Below are 23,186 nucleotides of genomic sequence, written 5' to 3' on the forward strand. Positions count from 1 at the left end.
AGAGAAGTTGAAAAATGGAATGAAAAATGTATTCACAAACACGCCATTTCACCTATTGTTATGTGCATTAATATATTGTATGATGTGATGATGCATGAATCATCGGAGCTCAGTTTAAGTCTTGCTCTATGCTAGTCTAATGACGTACTGTCAATTCAGCATTGTTTTCTATATATATATATATATATATATATATATATATATATATATATTCTCTATATATTTTCTATGTGAATACAGAGCGGTAGAAGTGATTGTGAAAAGGTATACATTTCTGTGGTCTCTACCATGTGCTAAATCTTATACAGTATACGGTATGTTTCAAACATTCACACAGAATTTGACTAAATCATAGCATCAGAAATGAGAAGGAAGATAGACACATATTTCTAGCCATAGTGATTCGAAGTCTGTGCTGTATTGGAGCTTTCTTTTCCTACACTGTGTTGTTTATACCTTTATGCAGGTTCATTTACAGAAACCCCTCGTTCAGATCGAGTTATCCCCCCCAGTAAATAAAACATTCTTAAATGAGTAAGAAAACATTATATCACTTTGTATGACTGTTATGGCAGCACTCTGTTCTATCACTTGGCATCTACGGTGATGATGAAGGTACCGTCACCAATCAAATCCATCCAAATGGAACCTTTCACTGTCTTTCCATTCACCTCTTTCAGCAATATGATGGTAGGTTCTTGTACACTTGCCATGATTCTGACAGCCACACAGATTCTCTTAATCCAGACCTAATCCAGACACTATCTCTGGTGAATTGGAGTCACATTTGATGTGTAATAAAGCAACTGCCATCTTGACCATGGAACCCAGTGTTCAGGTTTCCTCTCAGTCCACGGCCGTGCTGGAGCGTGCGCAGCAGGCTGGGGTTCTGATATAGCCCAACACCCCGCTCCTCTTCCTCCAGCCAACGGCACCACCAATGCTCTTCCTGGATGTAGCTGGATCCTGGCGGGACAGCTTGGCAGCGAGGCCAGCAGTCTCCTTGATCTGCAGCTCCAGGTGCTTTTGGATGGCCAGGCCCAGCTCCTCAGGATCCACAGAAGCCCCGTACACCTCCCATGTCATCCCTTCCGCATCCCACTTCACCTCCTTCACTGGGGGCTTCTGGGACGTGTCTGTCTCATTCCCGTTCTCGTTCTTGTTCCCGTTCCCGTTCTCATTCCCGTTCTCCTCCACCAGGCAGACCTGGGGGAATACGTGGGCCGGACACGTCTCGTGGACCTGGCCCGTCTGCACCCCCACGTCCCTGAGCTCCCTGGGGGACATCATGGTCCCTGTGTCCCTGGTGGCTCCATTGTTGCTGCTCATACAGCTATATTTCTGAATGTCCTGCTGTAGGGCTCCACTAGGGTGTAGAGTTTTGGCCCAGGAGCAGTTGAGGTTACAATTGAGGTTGCAGCATTGCAGTAGGCGCTTGGCATCCAGCCCTGTCTCGCTGACGGAGGACATGAGGCGAGGGAGGGAGAGGAGGGTAGGCGCCACGTGAGGCGGGAGCACCCTCTGGTCCCTGAACTCAGCTTCTGTGCCCGGAAGGTGTGGCAGCAGCTGGGCAGGGGTGGGGATGGGTTGGGGGTGGCAGTAGGCCGAAAAAGTGTCCTTCAACGTCCCGTGGGGGTGGACAAAAGTGCAATAGCAGATGGCCTCCTCACATGATTGTAGGCGTTGGGCCTCACCGCCGACCGTAGCGGCTGTGTTAGAGGGGCTAGGGGCACCGAGCCTGACACACCCGGCCTGAGGCTGCTGTGTGGGTCTGCTTTCCCCGCCGTTTCCCCGTCTGCAGGCAGTGGGGTTGGTTGTGGTCGTATTGCAGTGCTGGAGCTGCAAGGGCTGCTTGCAGGCTAAGGTGGAGAAAGCCTTACGAGAGGCATCCTGGGAAAGGTAGTCTCTCCCTGGGCATGAAGGGCAGCTGGTTTCTCTGTGAGGTGGAGGGGCCTCCCTGAGCATGTGGAGGGGATCTGAGTGACTCCTCTGGACATTCAGCCTGGATAGATCCAGTCCTCCCAAGTCTCTCTGTGATGATGATAAGGGGTGGGGCGCCTGGCTCTCTCCGAAGGCTTGGTGACCATGATTGGTGACGCCCTCCTCGTGATGATGGGCTGTGTGAGGGCGGACAGCATTCCTGAGGTCCACACGGACAGATGTGTCCGGTTGGATGTTGTGCTGGACGACCTGAGAAGGCCCCTGTCTGCCCGTTTCTTTGTCTCTTTGGGAGCATGGAGCCGTATGCTCACTGGAGCCCTTCCTGAGTTCCTCCTGCCTCAGAGGACCTGTCAGCCCATCTGTGGAGCTCTTAGAGAGAGGCAGGAGGGGGTCGGTGCAGAGGGCAGAGTCAGGGGACACACTGCCCCCTGGTGGGTATAGTGCTGACACGGGATGCCCACTCTCTGCCATGGGAAAGCCCTGGAACACAATGGAAACAGACAGGGACATAAGCTCTTATTTATGTCAATGGGAGCTTACTGTACACAGTCTATGCATGATGAAACCAGTGATCTGGTACTATGCTAATTGATTTATTATGAGATGACTCATCATCCTGCTGGGAGCTAGTGTACTGTAACGACAGACTTGACAGCTAGAATTTCAATGTTTTTTAAATAATTGAAGTCAAGTCTAGCCCAAGTGTTTTGACACGTTATAGGAAAACTCCACACCAAAACTATCTTTTGGTATTTGTTTCATTAGTTCATGTTGATATAGTCCCAAAATGTTTAGCATGTCAGCAGTCAAGTTTCCAACATATATATTCTTCAAAATACAGCCTGTATAAATGTGTTTTGTAAATTCGTACACATTGTAAATATGAAAATGGAATGCATTATTTCAGAACAGGACCTACTGCTTGCATATCAATATATTGACTTTTGCGATGATGCAAAATATGATGCTAAATGCATCTTACCGGCTGTATTTCTGTATTTTGAAAGTTATTTATCTTGAAAACTTGATTGCTGACATGCAACACATTTTGGGACTGTATCAACAATAGACTAGTGAAACAAATACCAAATTATATATTTTTTGGTCATCTCTGTATACCCATCGCAAGACCCACTAGTTGATGCTTATTTATAAAACGCTCTTAGGCCTCACTCCCCCCTAGCTGAGATATCTACTGCAGCCCTCATCCTCCACATACAACACCCTTCTGCCAGTCACATTCTGTTAAAGGTCCCCAAAGCACACACATCCCTCTGTCGCTCCTCTTTTCAGTTCGCTGCAGTTAGTGACTGGAACGAGCTGCATCTAACACTCAAACTGGACAGTTTTATCGCCATCTCTTCATTCAAAAACTCTCTTACTGACACTTGTGGCTGCTTCGCATGGTGTATTGTTGTCTCTACCTTCTTGCCCTTTGTGCTGTTGTCTGTACCCAGTAATGTTTGCACCATGTTTTGTGCTGCTACCATGTTGTGCTGCTGCCATGTTGTGTTGCTACCATGTTGTTGTCATGTTGGGTTGCTACCATGCTGTGTTTTCATGTGTTGCTGCCATGCTATGTTGTCTTAGGTCTCTCTTTATGTAGTGTTGTGGTGTCTCTCTTCTCATGATGTGTGTTTTGTCCTATATTGTTATTATTTAAATGTTCTTTAATCCCAGTCCCCGTCCCCGCAGGAAACCTTTAGCCTTCTGGTAGGCCGTCGTTGTAAATAACAATTTGTTCTTAACTGACTTGCCTAGTTAAATAAAGGTTAAATAAAAAGAAAGAAAGAAATTGAGTTACAAGTACAATCACATCTGTTACACCATGAGCAGACTGGCCAGGTATCCCTCACTCACAGTGGCAGAGACTAGCCCGTCAGATTAGGTCTGGATCAGCCCCTCAATGTTCTATAAGATTACAGGAGAAACACAGGATTGTCTGTGTCTTCTTTGAGAGCATTAAGGGATGTCTCCAATGTAGCCTCTCTAAAGCTTTTGTACTGGATGTGTTAACTTGTGACATGGCGTGATGATACGATGTCGGCTACAGTGCTAAACCTCGGTCACATAACCTTTAAGTCAAACACCCTTATACTGTATAGGTTTCACTTAACCAAAGACAAGCTTCCCAACACAGGAATGATGATTAAAAGGATGTTTTGCTCAATCTATTAACATGTATTATTTTTTAATGTATTTTTTTACTTGTATTTATTCAGGGGAGCCCAATTGAGACCAAATCAAATCAAATGTATTTATATAGCCCTTCGTACATCAGCTGATATCTCAAAGTGCTGTACAGAAACCCAGCCTAAAACCCCAAACAGAAAGCAATGCAGGTGTAGAAGCACGGGTCTCATTCTCAATAGTGCCCTAAGAACAAACTATTCACAATTCAACATGCTAATTCAATAAAACAGCAAAAAAAATCAACTACAAGATACAGCAGTTACAGATACTGTCACGCCCTGACCATAGAGAGATTTTATTCTTTATGTTGGTTAGGTCGGGGTGTGATTTAAGGGTGGGTTATCTAGGTGAATTATATGTCTATGTTGGCCTAGTATGGTTCCCAATCAGAGGCAGCTGTTTACCGTTATCTCTGATTGGGGATCATATTTAGGTAGACATTTTCCCATTGTGCTTTGTGGGATCTTGTCTATGTTTAGTTGCCTGTGAGTATCATTATAGCTTCACGTTTCATTTGTTCGTTTTGTTCTTTGAAGTTTTCTATTCCATAATAAAGGATGGAAACATACCACGCTGCATCTTGGTCTACTCCTTAAGACGATTGTAACAGAAGATCAAACCACAAACGGACCAAGCAGCGTGGCCAGGAGACGAGCGGCGTGGCCATAATGGCAGGAGACAAAAGCCTTCCATGGAAGCAGACGCAGGAGGATCAACGGCGACTCCGAAGTTCACGACCACGATGGAAGCCCGAGAGGTCGGGTGCACACGGGTTGTTCGGCAAAGCCGAGGGGCGAGTCTGAGAGCGAAGAGGAATATTGGGATAGATTGAGCGAGGAGTATTGTGAGATAGTTGAGGGGAGTGATGAGGTGGAGTGGATGTTTTGGTGTCTGGAACAAGACAGTCACCGCGAGGAGCGTGGGACCAGTCAGGCACCACGTTTTGCGGAGATACGCAATGTGTCTCCAGTGCGCATCCACAGCCCAGTTCGTTCTGTGCCAGCTCCTTGCACTTGTCGTGTGAAAGTGAGCATCCAGCCAGGACGGGTTGTGCCGGCTTAGCGCTCCTGGTCTCCAGTACGCCTCCTCGGTCCAGGATATCCTGCGCCGGCTCTACGCACTGTGTCGCCAGTGCGCCTTCACAGCCCAGTGCGTCCTGTGCCAGCGCCCCGCACTTGCCGGGCTAAAGTGAGCATTCAGCCAGGACGAGTTGAACCAGCTCTACGCTCCAGACCTCCAGTGCGCCTCCACGGCACAGTATATCCTGCACTGGCCATACATACTGTGTCTCCAGTGCACCTTTACAGCCCAGTGCGTCCTGTGCCTCCTCCCGCACTCGCCCTGAGGTGCGTGTCATCAGCCCGGTGCCACCTGTACCGGTCCCACGCATCAGGCCTCCAGTGCGCCTCCACAGTCCAGTACGTCCTGTGCCTCCTCCCCCGCACTCGCCCTGAGGTGCGTGTCATCAGCCCAGTGCCACCTGTACTGGTCCCACGCATCAGGCCTCCAGTGCGCCTCCAAGGTCCTGTACGTCCTGTGCCTCCTCCCCACACTCACCCTGAGGTGCGTGTCATCATCCTGGTGCCACCTGTACCGGTCCCACGCATCAGGCCTCCAGTGCGCCTCCACAGTCCAGAGCTTCCGGCGACAGGTCCCAGTCCAGAGCTCCCGGCGACAGGTCCCAGTCCAGAGTTTCCAGCGACAGGTCCCAGTCCAGAGCTTCCGGCGATGTTTCACAGTCCGGAACCTCCAACGACGGTCCACGGTCCGGAACCTCCTGAGACGGTCCACAGTCCGGAACCTCCTGAGACGGTCCACGGTCTGGAACCTCCTGAGACGATCGGCTGTCCGGAACCTCCAGCGACGAACGGCGGTCTGGAGCCTCCAGCGACGGTCTGTGGTCAGGAGCCTCCAGCGGGGGTTCTCAGTCCGGAGCCTCCTGCGAGGGTTCCCAGTCCGGAGCCTCCGGCGACGATCTACGGTCCGGAGTCCCCGGCGACGATCTACGGTCCGGAGTCCCCGGCGATGATCCATGGTCCGGAGCCTCTGGCGATGATCCACGGTCCGGAGCCTCTGGCGATGATCCACGGTCCGGAGCATCTGGCGATGATTCACGGTTCGGTTCCTCCGGTGACGATCCACGGTCCGGAGCATCTGGCGATGATTCATGGTCACGCCGGTTCCTCTGAAGTTTTCTATTCCATAATACAGGATGGAAACATACCACGCTGCTTCGGTCCGGTTACTACATTTCACTGAATTCATTCCTCGTCAGTATTCTAAGCTGCCCTATTGGCACCAGGGATTCAAGATGTGATGAGGATTGTAAATGAGATGTTAGAACTAATTGACCTGATGAGCTTTGCTGATTAATGATGCAGTGATGAGTATTTAACCTGTTACCTGTGATAAAGCGAAGCACACTATGGTACAGTGTATCCAGGGGTTTTAGAGTAGTGGTTGCTGCATTCTGATAAATGCTGTCACCATAATCAAGAGCTGGCAGGAAGGTTTTCTTATTTATTCTTATTTAGACTCTTGAAATATTTGTTCTATACAGCCAAAATGTACCCTTAACATATAAATGTAATTACTCTCCTGTGTAAGACTGCAAAGATACATTGTGTATGTATGGTGCATGTTCTTTATGTGCTCTTCAATAAAAGAAGCCTGCTTTAAATCTCCACTTCTTAATTAGCTCATTCATTTTTTTTAAACCTCACATTCTCAATCCAAAAGCCTAGATATTTATAGGCTGGAATCTGCTCGCTGAGAGAACCGTCTGAAATATTTGTATGAGAATTAGAAAACAACAAACATTTAGTTTTTCCCGCATTAAGTACACATTTTAAATCAACAAGGGCTTTCTGTAAGGCAACAAAAATCTGATTGCAGCGCCAACAGCCTGGTCAGCAGTAGGAGCAACAGCATACATAACAGTGTCATCTGAATGCAGATGAATGTTACAGGTTTTTGCAGATAGACCAATATTATTGATATAAATAGTAAAGAGGACCAGTCACAAAATCATCCCCTGCAGGACACCTTTAGTGATATTGACTTGACACCATCAGAAAGCACACAGTGTCCTTTTCTGACAGCGCACAACCCACTTGCGAGACATCTGGCCGATGCCCATTTCAGACAACCTTTGAATGAGTAGGGGATGGTCAACAGCATCAAAGGCCTTGGATAGGTCTGTAAATAAAGCAGCACAGTGATTCCTATGATCTAAGCAATTTAACACGTCCTTTAAGTCGAGCATAGCTGCTGAAAAGATGCTATGTCCTGGTCTAAAACCAGACTGGTACACATTAACAATAGAATTTGAATTTAGCCTTTCTATATACCCTTCTATGGGCTTTTTAAAATGGTGCATTTCATTCCCATTTAGTGTCTTGTTATTCTACTTCACATAAGAGGCCTCTAGGGTCAGTTTAGCTTTAAAAGCATCACCAATGAGCCTGCTCTACCCTGGGAGCCTAACGCCCCATGGTAGCTCTCCATCCCACCCCAGTCCCATGGTACACCTCCTCATTAGTAACGTGTAGGGGCTCTGTGAGGGCTTTACAGACTGAATAAGAAAGCAGTTGCAACAACATGAACAGTCTTTTTGGGATGACATGCATGACATGTGTTGTTCAATGTATTTCTTGAAGTCATCTGTATTGACAGCTCAAAGCTGAGTGTTTTCACAGTCAATTACAACATTATGTGTTTGTGTAAGTCTTTTAACATTGTGCAATGGAATCACTGTAGGGCCTGGTGTCAGTGGGCAAGCTGACCTGAAGTACAGAGCACAGAGTAACACTTTTTGGAAAGTCCATCTGTACATGCTCTACAGACCATCAGTAACATTTCAACTATCTACTAAACCCTGGCCCTTACCCTAACCTTAACCCTTACCCTAACCTTAACCCTTACCCTAACCTTAACCCTTATCCGAACCCCAACCTTAACCTTAGCAAGCAGTTGCTTATGAACAGATAGTTGACTATCCGGATTATCCAAATAAAGTGTAACTAAGCACATGTAACAGTATAACTTTAAACTGTCCCCTCGCCCATACCCGGGCTCGAACCAGGGACCCTCTGCACACATCAACAACAGTCACCCACGAAGCATCGTTACCCATCGCTCCACAAAAGCCGCGGCCCTTGCAGAGCAAGGGGAACTACTACTTAAAGGTCTCAGAGCAAGTGACGTCACCGATTGAAACGCTATTTAGTGCGCACCACCACTAACTAAGCTAACTGTTTCACATCCGTTACACACAGAGGCACAACAAGTCATCTGTCTCCTCTAAATTGGGTACGTCTAAGCTGGTAAAATCAGAGGTTAGGTCACTTCTGGAAATAGACAAAGCAGGCAGGTGATATGGCCTAAAGGTTTATAGGAGCATGCGACCAGTCAGTAATAAAGAAAAGAATACCAACACTTTGCCCACTGACACCAGAACACAACACCTGATGTGTGGTAGTATGAAAATGGAGGTGTGAGAAGTCAGATAAATGCATTAGTTGCCTTTTTTCTTTTTACATAAATGCTTCAAACATTTCAGAATGTACCTCACGCAATGCAACAACAGGATATTCCTGCTACTATGCTATAGACACACCTAAACAATACTAATGCGCCAAGTATCTGAAGTGTGTATGAGACCAGGGCCAGATGGTGACTGACTGACTCACTCAAGGCCTGCATTCATCCCCCCCAAATAACCTGTAAGTAAAATCCCCACTCCCAACCATGTACACACACACACACACACACACACACACACACACACACACACACACACACACACACACACACACACACACACACACACACACACACACACACACACACACACACAAACACAACAACAACATTTCTACACCTCTGGAATGCAGCGATTTCACTTTTTTCAACCTGAAAGGTCTCTGTTGTAACCCCTGCTTACCTTTTAGAAAAAATAGAAGATCCTTATGTTCCTCTTCTTTATTTACTCTCTCTCTCTCTCTCTCTCTCTCTCTCTCTCTTTCTTTGTGTCAGAGTCAAGTTATCCCCCAGGATCCCAGGATAAACCCCTGTTAGTCCAGGTTGTTTGAAATTAAAGGAAAGTGGTTCTCTACAGGTGATCTCCTCTCGCCACGCACCATCCACAGAGCCCTCCCTCCTCTCCAGTCTATTCCTCCTCTTCCTCCTCCGTCCCTCTATCCTGGCCGGGAACAAGATTGGGCAAACCTTGAGATAATCCTCTCTTTCATCTGATTACAAATGAGAGGCTGCACTTGTGAATCTTCAAATCGTATCCCAGGAGAGAGGGGTAGTGTGTGTGTGATTGTGTGTGTGTGTGTGTGTCTCTATATGTGTGTGCGATGGTGTTAGTGATCGGTGGTGGTAGTTGTTTGGCTCTGTATGTGGTGGAGAGGGGGATGGCAGATAGGACTAGGGAATTGGATGAAGAGAGGGGAGGGGGAATGATAATGAGGAGATGCTCAGTCAGGCAGACAGCTTCATTGCCACTCCATCCACCTGGAAGAAGAAGAGAGAGAGAGGAAATTGCATGAATGAATGCTCTGGCAAAAATAGGTTTGATGGTGTAAAAAACACCCCCTCACACAGACATTCTGTCTCTCTTGCATCCTCCTCTCTCTCTCTCATCCTCCCCTCTCTCTATTTCTCTTCCTCCTCTCTCACTCCCTCTCATCCTCCTCTTTCTCTCTTTCTCTCTCTCTCTCATCCTCCTCTTTCTCTCTCATCCCCCTCTCTCTCTTGCTCCCCCCCACACACACACATTATTTCGACTTCTACCTCACCTACTCCCTGTCACACTCCCCATCACTCTCAACCACTCTCCATCACTCTGTCCCCGTTGCTATGGAAACTGCAATACTCAATGGGACCCGGATGAATGTTCATTTTCTAAGTTGCTGGGTGGCGACAGACAGTGAAAACATATCCACCTGGAATTGGCAGTGCTCATAGTTGTCAAGTTACAAGAGAACAATGTGATTTTAAGTCTACTACTTCTGCATGGATGTCACATGCCATGGTACTATATGTCCGTCTTTGCATGACAACCAATGAAAAGCATGAATGTAATTTGCTTGAGTTGGCATATTAAGATGAAAAGTAATGGGAATATGGGAGTATTGTAGTACTATGTGGTAGAATGGATTAGATAGCTATGACACTATAAAACAGTATTTATTTCATTTCAATTCATAATGTTTCCCTTCAGCACAGATCTAGGATCAGCTTACATTTCCCAAATCATAACCTTAAAAATTGGGAATGCAAAACTGACTATAGATAAGTATCCAGGGGCAACCAACATACTATATCCTGCTTTGATAACATGTGAGTCAGACACTCCTGGACAACATTCAAATGCAACAGTGTGAGTCCATTGGCTGTGCGAGAGAAGGGTAAAGATCAGAGGATGGCGACCTTCAGTAAAGGACCTATCCTCACCACGGTAACTGGTGAAAAACACAGGCAGAGAGGGTGTTTGATTGGAAGACAGAAAATGTGTGATCAAACAAAAGGCAGTCATGACGAAGCCTATCAGACATATCAAATGTCCTTGTTTGGGATATCGTAGTTGTACATGGAGGGTCAAATTAAATAATTATATTTATCTAGCAGAGGGAACAAAAGTAACCTTTTATCTTCCTAATTAGCTGTGCTTAGTGCATGCTGCTGAGATAGATACAAAAAATATTGTTGTTTATAGCCCAGGTGATATGTGCCTAATTTTAGGTGATATGTTCACTTTTTCATAAAAGCATGAACATTTTCAGAAAGGGAGCCATCGCAAAAATGCCTCCTGGTGGCCGTTGCGGACATTTTTCTATTCTGCCATAACTGGACAATGTATTTTACTTCGTATTTGCTGAACCAAACATGATAACACAGAAAAGGTGATGTGTACACCTATGTTTTGATGGTTATGGATTACAATGTTGCCATGCACAACATCACAAATTGTTCAGATAATTATTTACTAGTGGACCACCATGGTAAGCCATGGAAGACAATCCAATAAAATGTCAGTTTCTGACAATGTTTACACAATAGAATATCATGTATGTGGCATAGAAAGCCATACAGCTGCTGTCTTCTTGCTCCTGGTTATGAAAGTGGATATTGTGTGACGCTGCTTAAATTTACAGCACACAGGAAGGGCATTTGATTGGTCTGCACCCAGGGAGCTCATGGGGTGATTTCATGGGCAGGTATGTACCTCAAGCGATTGCTGGTCCCAAATGCCACTCACCACTCCTCAGCTTATATTTCTGAACGGAACATTTTCATTTTTGAACACTTCACAATTCTCCTTTATGATGGCACTTGCAGTCAATATAACATCAATTAAGCTCATTTCGCATTGCATCAAAATCAATGAAAACAAATGTTATTTACATAGCGTTTTTCACAACAGCGATTTTCACAGAGTGCTTTTACAACAACCTGGCCGAGACCCCAAAGAGCAAGCAGCAGCTATGTGGCTGGAAGAAACCTTCTTTAGCTGTACATAGTAAAAGGTTGGAGTGTGAGCTGTGACAAGCTGTCAATTTAGGCAAGAAAGTACAGCAGAGTACATCTGACCACCAGACAGTTGTTCATTTAGGCAAGACGAGTTACAATAAGTACATGGATGACCAACAGGGTCATAGTAGATCAGAGTGTACAAGACCCTAGCCTGAGTTTTGTCTCCAAACACGGACAAAGCATACAATACAACTGATTTGACATTGCTGTTATATAGGGGGTATTTGTTGTGAGGCTGAATTGATCAGATCTCCAGATGGGTGAGTTGGGCATATGCACAATGTGAGGTTTTTGGTCAAGTTTAGAGATCTTCCATCTGGGAAAACAGGGTCCACTGAATATCTCTGGGTTTGTATGATGTGGTTTTGGTCATGATCCAGTCAATAGTAATAAGGAAGAGGATCTGAGAGATGATGGAACCCTGTCTCACTCCAGACTGCACAGTGAACCGCGCAGACTTGCCCATAATGACACTGCATTCAAAGTGTTCAAAATAGTATACCTTGATTAGTGTATATTGAATCGGATCTCAAGATCTTCCAGAGAGTTTCACCATGTATACTAGCAAAAGCCTTGACGTCTATGAAGTGAGAATGGGGAAGTGGGGGGACCATACATCCTTGTCCCAGAATCCTGCTTGCTCCTGCCTTAGCTTGGTGTCAATGGCTGACTCCATACATTTTTGGTGATGCAGAATCAAAAATGTTTGACTAAAAAATGGTTGATGGCATTACCCCCAAACTGAGATTCACTTTCCAGCATTATGTATAAAAAAATATATATATTCTATTTTGTACATTTTTAGAAAAAGCTATTTAATTTGATTTCTTTGCCTTGGCTCAACCACGTTGACCATTATATAATAATGAAAACTGTTCATGATGTTGTACTGGCAGTAATCCATATTCATATTACCATTGTAATCATGTGAAGGAAAATGGATTGACCGGCTATGGTAGAAAATAGAATTGGCTGCCAAGAGGCATTTTTGCAATGGCTCCCTTTCTGAAAATGTCCAGGACCCAAAACTGTACAAGCGTACTAAGTTTCATGCTTTTATGAAAAAGCTAACATCATTTTCACACATTGCCTGGAGTAGCATTGTTAACAAGTCTTATCGAGGTGTGGAAAGGGGTTGCGTTTGATCGGATGGGCTATGCTTGTGTGTCTGTATCTCAGTGGTTGTGATTGTTGTAGCGGCCTTGGGGGGAGGGGAGGGAGGAAGAGTTATTATTAGGAGCACCAGTCTCATTAAGACAGACTGAACATCTGGAGGGGAGCTGTACCAGGGACATATAGGTGGGGATTAAGGGTTATCTTCAAAGAGTGACAGTAAGCGAGGGATGGAGGATTGAGGCAGACCCATAGTGTGTTACCCTGCTGACCGACAACCTACACCGCTAAGAATGATGTCAGAACTCCAGTTCCAATTATAGTAACAGTTTCAGGACCTGAATAGAATCAGACAGAAGGGGTAATGAGACAGATTGACAAATTGTCTGTTGAATTTCAGACTGAAATGAAATTAGATGCGCTACCATACAACCCTGCTACGACAAGGGATCTCAGCAACAGCAATGCCCTAACATGGTCGTGTTATCTTCCCGGCATTGTGAGAGACAAGAAAGCCCGAGCTGCTCAGATATAATTACTGGCAGAGAAGAGCACTAAGAAAGAAACTGTCTGAAAAGAGTATGGATAACTGACACACTCGGCTCACTGAATAGATCCCCTCCTAATCCCTGCACACACAAACAACTCTCCAATTCTTTATGCAAACTATCCATGAAAATTTGAATAAACATTACAAAAACACCTTTTATCAACAATGTCTGTGATTAAAACAAATTGGAGCAGGCATTGATATCCGAATAATGCTTTGTTTCAGTATGCCTCGTTCCCAACAACGACCGTCAGAGATAAAGATATACATGGGGAGGCAGGTAGCCTAGTGGTTAGAGCGTTGGGCCAGTAACCGAAAGGTTGCAAGATTGAATCCCCGAGCTGACAAGGTAAAAATCTGTCGTTCTGCCCCTGAACAAGGCGGTTAACCCACTGTTCCTAGGCCGTCATTGAAAATAAGAATTTGTTCTTAACTGACTTGCCAAGTTAAATAAAGGTAAAAAATGTAAGAAAATAACAAAAAAAGATATACACCATCTCCTTGGAGTTCCATTGGCCTGAAGCAAACACATAAGAGGTGCATCAGCAGCAAAACATCTGTGGTGTGAGAAACTCTACCAGGTAGTACTGTCCTGTTGCACCCTCGACAACCACTGTGATTAATATTATCTGACCCTGCTGGTCATCTATGAACATTTGAACATCTTGGCCATGTTATGTTATAATATCCATCCGGCGCAGCCAGAAGAGGACTGGCCACCCCTCAGAGCCTGGTTCCTCACTAGGTTTCTTCCTAGGTTCTGGCCTTTCTAGGGAGTTTTTCCTATCCACTGTGCTTCTACATCTGCATTGCTTGCTGTTTGGGGTTTTAGTCTGTGTTTCTGTACAGCACTTTGTGACATTGGCTGATGTAAAAAGGGCTTTCTTAATAAATGTGATTGATCGATTGAGTAAGGCTAGAAACTTTATGGCACTATTCAAGCATCAACTGTAGGCTAAACCTTTTCTCTTGGAAAGAGAAGACTACACCTATATGTGCATTGAACATTATCTGTCATAATAGGTCATTTTCCTCGGTCAAGTTTCCCTTTACAACATTTTGCATATTCAGTAAAGCTGTTCTCCCCTTGGGGACAGTTTAATCTGCGGACCTGCACTCTAATATCCATGTTTGTGTTCACGACAGCGAACAAAAGGAAAGTGCCACATGTGCTGCCTTTGAGCTCTTGTGCTGTGTACATATTGTATATACTGTATGACAGGGAGTGGAGAGGGAGTGGACTCGCAGAGTGGAGTAATAGTATATGGAATCAGTGATCCTTTTATTACATTTTGCACAAGGAGGATTTTTAAAGATATTAGAGGACTCAAAAAAATCCTGTGTTGAAAGGTTTAGGGAGGAAGTGGGTAAAATTGACTGGTCACCTGTGCTAGAGAGTGTAGGGGTAAGACAGTGCCTGGGAAGTCTTTAAATGTAGATTCCTTGATGTGGTGAATGTGATGGCTCCCATTAGACGGGTCAGGGTAAAGCAGAGATCTAGCCCGTGGTTTAATCATGAGATTCTAGAATCTATCCAAGCAAGGAATACGGTCTTTAATTAAAAAATGTAAGAACTTTCAAGAGCAGCATGATTTTGTCCTATATAAACGTCACAGAAATGAAGCACAGAGCAGGATGAATGAAGCACAGAGCAGGATGGAGGAAGCACAGAGCAGGATGGATGAAGCACAGAGCAGGATGGAGGAAGCACAGAGCAGGATGGATGAAGCACAGAGCAGGATGGATGAAGCACAGAGCAGGATGGATGAAGCACAGAGCAGGATGGATGAAGCACAGAGCAGGATGGATGAAGCACAGAGCAGGATGGATGAAGCACAGAGCAGGATGGATGAAGCACAAAGCAGGATGGATGAAGCACAGAGCAGGATGGATGAAGCACAGAGCAGGATGGATGAAGCACAGAGCAGGATGGATGAAGCACAGAGCAGGATGGATGAAGCACAGAGCAGGATGGATGAAGCACAAAGCAGGATGGATGAAGCACAGAGCAGGATGGATGAAGCACAGAGCAGGATGGATGAAGCACAGAGCAGGATGGATGAAGCACAGAGCAGGATGGATGAAGCACAAAGCAGGATGGATGAAGCACAAAGCAGGATGGATGAAGCACAGAGCAGGATGGATGAAGCACAGAGCAGGATGGATGAAGCACAGAGCAGGATGGAGGAAGTTAAGAGGGGTTACTTTGCTGAGAAAATAATTGAGAACAAAAATGACCCTAAAAAGCTTCAGAAATCATTTAAGGAACTAGGCTGTAGTAGTACTAAACAGTATTGGACTGAACATCAAAGGGGAGATGGTATATGAAAAAGCAGAGGTTGCCAATGAATTCAGCAAACTGGTTAGCAAGCTGCCCACCAGTTCTGGTTTGTATGGAAGCAACCAAGTCAAGAAGTATTATGTAGAGTTAGGGGTTCAGCCAAACTCTTTTTCTTTTGCAAAGGTAGCAACAGCCAAAATAGTCAGTATGCTGGCAGAGTTTATCCAGCCACAGGCCTGGATAATATTCCTGAAAAGTTTCTTATAGATTCTGCTGAGCAAATTGGCCCTTGTATTACGCATATCGTTAATCACTCTCCCAGGGACATGAAACAAGCTAAAGTTATACCTCTGTATAAGAAGGGGAATTATGATCCTGGGAATTATAGGCCTGTATCTATCCTCTATGTAACATCAAAGATCCTGGAGATAATTGTAGATGATCAAATGTATGAATATGTTAACAAACAGGGTCTAATGTATGATTTTCAGTCGGGTTTTAGAAAAACATACTCCACTGATTCATGTCTAATTTACTTGACTGACTTCATCAGGAAAGAGATTGATGAGGGAAATCTGTGTGGAACGGTACTGCTTGACCTACAGAAGGCCTTTGATACAGTTAACCACTGTCTCCTAATCTCCAAACTAGCACCGGGGGTTAAGCAGTATCCCTTTAGGCTGGGTAAAGTCCTATTTGTCAGGTAGGGACCAAGTATTAGAGGTTAATGGTTCACTGTCTCAGGCAAAACCAATGAGTTGTGGCGTTCCGCAAGGGAGCGTGCTTGGGCATCAGCTGTTTTATTGTATATTAACGATATGAAAGATGCCTGTTCTTGCTGTCTTTTTCTTTATGCGGATGACTCTACACTTCTGGTGTCTCACAAAAGTAAAACTATGTTGGAGAGCATACTTAGCACAGAGCTTACTAACATTAGCAAACGGCTTGGAGATAATAAGCTATCTCTGCACTTAGGGAAAACTGAAGTAATTATTTTGGATCCAGACCTAAATTGTGTAGGTTGTCTGAAATCAGAGTGGAGTTAGGGGGGGGGAGGTACTGACTATTAAAACCTCTGTTAGCTACTTGGGATGTATCCTTGATGGAAGCTTGGGAGGTGTGAGCATGGCCAATAAGGTGCTAGGAAAGGTTAATGCCAGGACTATGTTTTTGGCTAGAAAGTCCAAGCTGCTTGATAAGGACTCCATGAAAGTGCAAGCTACTGCCCTCATTCAATACCATTTTGACTATGCTACTACTTTCTGGTTTGGGGCCTTATCTAAACTTATGAAGGGGAAGCTCCAGATAGCCCAGAATAAGCTGATCAGGGTAGTATTGAAGGTGAGTCCATGTACTACTCACATAGGCAGGAGCTGCTTTCAGGAACTAAACTGGCTGCCTGTTGAGGCTAGCGTGTCCCAGATTAGACTAGGTTTGGTTTACAGGAGTATTTATGGTCCTGCACTCAGATATCTAAGTGATTACTTTCCTCGTGTTAGGGATGCACACAATCACAGCACCAGAGCAGGTGTTGCTGATGTGTGCTTATACAGGTTCAGGAGTAATGTTGGGTAAGGTACTAGCTTGTATACTGGAGCCCCAGAATGGAAGAGTTTCCTCTGCTTATAAAAACAATGTCCTCTCTGGGCAGCTTTAAAAATAAATTAAAAATAAGTTTGATGTCTGCTGTACCTATATGAATAACCCCTATGATGTGACTGGAATGATGAGATAGATGTTCTTCTCTGTTTTTGTTTTATTATTTTACTACCATACTGTGTTCAATCTTGTCTAGCCATCTTGTCTCAAGAGGACCACAATGGAAATAAGTCCCAGACGTTTTTGTGTGTTATCCTCAATGATTTTATTCATGTGCCTGTATGGCTTTTTCAGGTTTTATGTGTGCTTGATTTTTAAAATGGTTTAATTAAAAAACTAAAACTAAACTAAAGGGGTTCCTGAACTTCTTTGGCCTGCGAACCAATTTTGATATTACAAAATAATTTTTTTACACACCATGTCAAAAATGTGGCCAATGTTTACTTTTTTAATTGCCGCTATAAGTCTGTTACAAATCAGTCTGACTTTTTACAGCCTTTCAATCTGAAAGAAGTATGATTTGAAGTGACTGAAATGCATCGGAAAGGTATTGGGAAGTTCAGAAGATCATCAGGCAATAATTCTGTAAGATCTTCTATGTATTTTCCCCCCAGTCTGCTTAGTGCCTGGTCTTGTCCACTCTGTTTTAATGAGTCCTGCGCGGCTTGTGGGCATTGTAGAGGGAAACATGAGTGTTCCTTAGAGTCTTAGCTTTCAGTGATGGAGTCATAACATTTTGTAGCTTAAACCATTCAAAAGATACAGTCACATTTGTAGGAAGGAAACAGAAACCACTCTGTTTATTACAACCACATCTAGCGGCTACCAGAGGTTACTGAGGTAACCCCGGTTCTGTGAACCAAGCACATTTTTAAAATGGTTTATTTCATGGTTTCTATCACAACCCCATGTTTGGGAAACGCTGAAATAGGACATAATTACGTGCACATAAAGGAACAGAACCATATGGTAATGGAATATACAACACACCTCCAACACACATACAACACACATACAACACAGCAAAACATTTGACCTGTTTGACACTTTAAAATTCTTATCTGGATTCAAACCGATAACTATCTTATACAGTATAATCACCTTTCACCAACTGAAGAACACACAAAGCCATGCAGGTATGTGGTAATTGGACAAATTGGAAGGCGTTTTAACTTGTCCTGTCCCATTTCACGAATAGTATTACCTTCATATTACAGGATCAGATCTATGGTGCTCCAATGCTCCTCTCTAGTTTCTTCGTACTCTTGTTGTTTTAGCGACCTCTGCATTAGCCACAACACCCCTCTATGACTGTGGGGCTCACACCTGATCCTGAGAAAACTGTGGATTCAGTGTAGAGCGTATCAGCAGTTCCAAAGTGCACTATTGTTCATTCACAGGTGCTTTTTAGAGCTCAGTTCCTTGTATTCTGGCCCTGCAAACACGCCTACGCACACAACCCTGAGACACATCTACTCTACAGTATATCTGCGTATTCAGTTTCACACACAGACTCACCTTGACCTAGAATGCATTCCTAAACCCATTTGTTTTTCCTATTCTGGCTTCACTGCCTGATAGAAGGAATCTGCATAGCATGCATGATTCTCGTCTGATGGCTTTCTGTGATTCATACAAAGCACTGTTCCATTTTGAAACCTAGGATGACATTATGAGCTGAAATAAAGGAATTCAGATCAAAAACTGGCAAATTATATTACATTTGAATGTTTAGTGAGTCCATTCACTCTTTTCCGTCAATGTAATGTTGCTTGACTGCTGGTTAGGCCATCAGCTGGCACAAAATAGGCTACATGAAAAGTGCAATACTGTTAATATAACCTTGTGTTAGTACATGTTTTCAGTGAATTTATATAAATCCTTTATGTAAAACAGAGTGATCAAATTCAGAACCTACATCTGTATATTGTCTGTCTATTGTAGCTCCATCGCTTTAATCTCAATTTAGATTGCTGCTGTTGATCCTCGCCCTTTGACCTCAGTTGATTACAGGCCATGGTAACTTATAGGTGATGATCCTAAAGCTTTGACAACTTCTACTGTCAATCTGAAAGGTGTAGATAAAGTGTGACAAAGCAACCCGCAATAAAACACATTCAATATCTATAGTTTATGAGGAGTCACACTAGAATCTGCATACTGTGTTCTAGTGTGACTCCTCATAAACTATAGATATTGAATGTGTTTTATTGCGGGTTGCTTTGTCACACTTTATCTACACCTTTCAGATTGACAGTAGAAGTTGTCAAAGCTTTAGGATCATCACCTATAAGTTACCATGGCCTGTAATCAACTGAGGTCAAAGGGCGAGGATCAACAGCAGCAATCTAAATTGAGAATAAAGCGATGGAGCTACAATAGACAGACAATATACAGATGTAGGTTCTGAATTTGATCACTCTGTTTTACATAAAGGATTTATATAAATTCACTGAAAACATGTACTAACACAAGGTTATATTAACAGTATTGCACTTTTCATGTAGCCTATTTTGTGCCAGCTGATGGCCTAACCAGCAGTCAAGCAACATTACATTGACGGAAAAGAGTGAATGGACTCACTAAACATTCAAATCCTTTTGCTGCAGGATCATTTTTCTGTGACAATACTAGTCAAATTGTAAATCCTACACCTGTACATGATCAGACAAAAACGATAACCCAGCATTTGGGTTTACCACAGGAGGTGAGGGATCACATACAAGCGTCTTTTGTTTCACCTTCTTTAGATTTACGCTTGCTAAGCCCCCTATGAGAGCCACCATTTCTATTGGGCACAAAATAATCTGAAACACAACCAAAACAAACAGCAAATGCATCCAACAAGTCTGTAGAGTCACAAGCTTGATGAAATCATTGCGCACTAGGCATATGGGACAAATCCATTTTTACAAATCTTTTGACTACTGTAATACACACATAAGTGAATTTGTCCTAATACTTTTGGTTCCCTAAAATGGGGGGGACTATGTACAAATAGGGCTGTAATTCCTAAACGGTTCATTCACCCGATATGGATGAAAATACCCTCAAATGAAAACTGTTAGTCTGCACTTTAACCTCCTAGTCATTGTATTATTTCAAATTCAAAGTGCTGGAGTACAGAGCCCCAAAAATATATATGTGTCACTGTCTCAATACTTTTGTAGTTCACTGTAGTTTCCACACAGGTCTCAAGTGACAGGGTTTGTCCTTGGTCTCTGTTAAGTGGGTCTTGCATTTCTACAATACACCCCATAGTCTCTTTGTAGAGATAAGACGATTTGAGGATGATGTTGGCTAAAGTATAAGACAGAAAATCATGCTGAGAATAACATCCCTCTGTTGACTCAGAGTTGTTTTTTAAATCCATGCAGCCTTGAGGGCCACAACAACCTTGAGGGCCACAAGCCAACAGAGAGACTTTCTCTGCACATCACTGGACATTCCTGTCTGTCTAGTGCTCAGAGTTTCTGGGGAAAGCTCTGCTAGAGGACATAGAAGATGTAGGAGTCATAACATTTTTATTTATTTATTAGAGCCTAAGGTGCTATCTGAGATCTGAATTCTCATAAAACATGACATATGAATGACATTCAAACATGCAATTAATACACTTGTCACGCCCTGACCTTAGAGATCCTTATTATTCTCTATGTTTGGTTAGGTCAGGGTGTGACTCGGGTGGTAAAGTCTATGTTTTGTATTTCTTTGTTTTTGGCCGTGTGTGGTTCCCAATCAGAGGTGGCTGTCTATCGTTGTCTCTGATTGGGGATCATATATAAGTTGTCATTTTCCTTTTGGGTTTTGTGGGATCTTGTTTTCTGTATAGTGTCTGTGCCAGACAGAACTGTGTGCTTCAGTTTTTTGTCTTTGTTATTTTGTTTTGGTGTCATCAATAAAAAGACGATGTACGCCTACCACGCTGCGCCTTGGTCCACTCTTCATTCTACAAACGAGAGCCGTTACATCACTTCCATAGATAACTTGGTATCTATGAAATCAAATTTTATTGGTCACGTACACATGGTTAGCAGATGTTAATGCGAGTGTAGCAAAATGCTTGTGCTTCTAGTTCTGACTATGCAGTAAAATCTATCAAGTAATCTAACAAATTCACAACAACTACCTTATACACACAAATACACACAAATGTGAAGGGAGGAATAAGAATATGTACATATAAATATATTGATGAGCGATGGCGGTGCGGCAAAGGCAAGATGCAGTAGATGGTATAGAATACAGTATATACATGAGATGAGAAATGTAGGATATGTAAACATGATTAAATTTGCATTATTTGAAGTGACTAGTGATACCTTCATTAAGTCTGTTTATTTAAGTGGCCAGAGACTTGAGTCTGTACTGTATGTTGGCAGCAGCCTCTCTATGTTAGTGATGGCTGTTTAACAGTCTGATGGACTTGAGATAGAAGCTGTTTTTCAGCCTCTCGGTCCCAGCTTTGATGCACCTGTACTGACCTCGCTTGTAGAGTGCATCTGGGGGTGGTGCTCCCTCTGCTGTTTCCTGATGTCCACAATCATCTCCTTTGCTTTGTTGACGTTGAGTGAGAGGTTATTTTCCTGACACCACACTCCGAGGGCCCTCAACTCCTCCCTGTAGGCTGTCCCGTCGTTGTTGGTAACCAGGCCTACCACTGTAGTGGTACAACTTGATGATTGAGTTGGAGGCGTGCATGGCCAGGCAGTCATGGGTGGACAGGGAGTACAGGAGAGGATCAGCGGGGTAGAGATGTTGTTTCCTATCTTCACCACCTGGGGGCGGCCCGTCAGAAAGTCCAGGACTCCGTTGCACAGATGGGATAGTCCAGTGTGCAGTGTGATGGCGATTGCATCGTCAGATTTTCAGATTAGCCTTGTTAAAGTCCCCAGCTACAATGAATGCAGCCTCCGGATAAATGGATTCCAGTTTGCAAAGAGTCAAATAAAGTTCGTTCAGAGCCATCGATGTGTCTGCTTGGGGGGGAATATATACGGCTGTGATTATAATCGAAGAGAATTCCCTTGGTAGATAATGCGGTCGACATTTGATTGTGAGGAATTCTAAATCAGGTGAACAGAAGGACTTGAGTACCTGTATGTTGTTATGATCACACCACGTCACGTTAACCATGAAGCATACGCCCCCGCCCCTCTTCTTACCAGAAAGATGTTTGTTTCTGTCGGCGCGATGCGTGGAGAAACCCGCTGGCTGCACCGACTCCGATGGCGTCTCTCCAGTGAGCCATGTTTCCGTGAAGCAAAGAACGTTACAGACTCTGATGTCCCTCTGGAATGCTACCCGTGCTCGGATTTCATCAACCTTGTTGTCAAGAGACTGGCCATTGGCGAGAAGAATGCTAGGGAGTGGTGCACGATGTGCCCGTCTCCGGAGTCTGACCAGAAGACCGCTCCGTTTCCACCTTTTACGAAGTCGTTTTTTGTGTCGCCGGCTGGGATCCATTCCGTTGTCCTGGGTGAAAGGCAGAACACAGGATCCGCTTCGCGAAAGTCATATTCTTGGTCGTACTGATGGTGAGTTTACGCTGCTCTTATGTTCAGTAGTTCTTCTCGACTGTATGTAATGAAACCTAAGATGACCTGGGGTACCAATGTAAGAAATAACACTGCATAGTTTCCTAGGAACGCGAAGCGAGGCGGCCATCTCTGTCGGCGCCGGAAGTTTCTGGTTAGGGAAGGTTTTAATGGTCACAGAGGGTATGACATCTCCGATGCACTTGCTAATAAACTCACTCACCGAGTCAGCGTATACATCAATGAAGTTCTTTCAGGGCCGACGAGGGATCTGCTTGGGGGGATACACACGGCTGTGACTATAATCGAAGAGAATTCTCTTGGAAGATAATGCGGTCGGCATTTGATTGTAAGGAATTCTGGGTTGGGTAAACAAAAAGACTTGAGTTCCTGTATGTTGTTGTGATTATACCAAGAGTCGTTAATCATA

The 23,186-nt window shown here is 44.1% G+C and overlaps 1 protein-coding gene across 1 annotated transcript; it reads right to left on the reverse strand.

The window, feature by feature from the left end:
- Positions 1-509: 509 nt before the first annotated feature.
- Positions 510-18,638, reverse strand: si:dkey-191g9.7. Its single transcript, XM_042323553.1, has 3 exons — positions 18,424-18,638; positions 9,080-9,654; positions 510-2,421 (listed from the first exon to the last, which is right to left on the reverse strand). The coding sequence occupies exon 3, from the start codon at positions 2,410-2,412 to the stop codon at positions 847-849; it is 1,566 nt and encodes a 521-aa protein (XP_042179487.1). The 5' UTR covers positions 2,413-2,421; positions 9,080-9,654; positions 18,424-18,638; the 3' UTR covers positions 510-846.
- Between the last annotated feature and the right edge of the window lie 4,548 nt (positions 18,639-23,186).

Source organism: Oncorhynchus tshawytscha, linkage group LG06, assembly GCF_018296145.1.
Source record: "Oncorhynchus tshawytscha isolate Ot180627B linkage group LG06, Otsh_v2.0, whole genome shotgun sequence".
Taxonomy (NCBI): domain Eukaryota; kingdom Metazoa; phylum Chordata; class Actinopteri; order Salmoniformes; family Salmonidae; genus Oncorhynchus; species Oncorhynchus tshawytscha.

Coding starts and splice junctions, on each gene's coding strand:
- si:dkey-191g9.7 (XM_042323553.1), bottom strand. CDS start 2,412: ATGGCAGAGAGTGGGCATCCCGTGTCAGCACTATACCCACCAGGGGGC.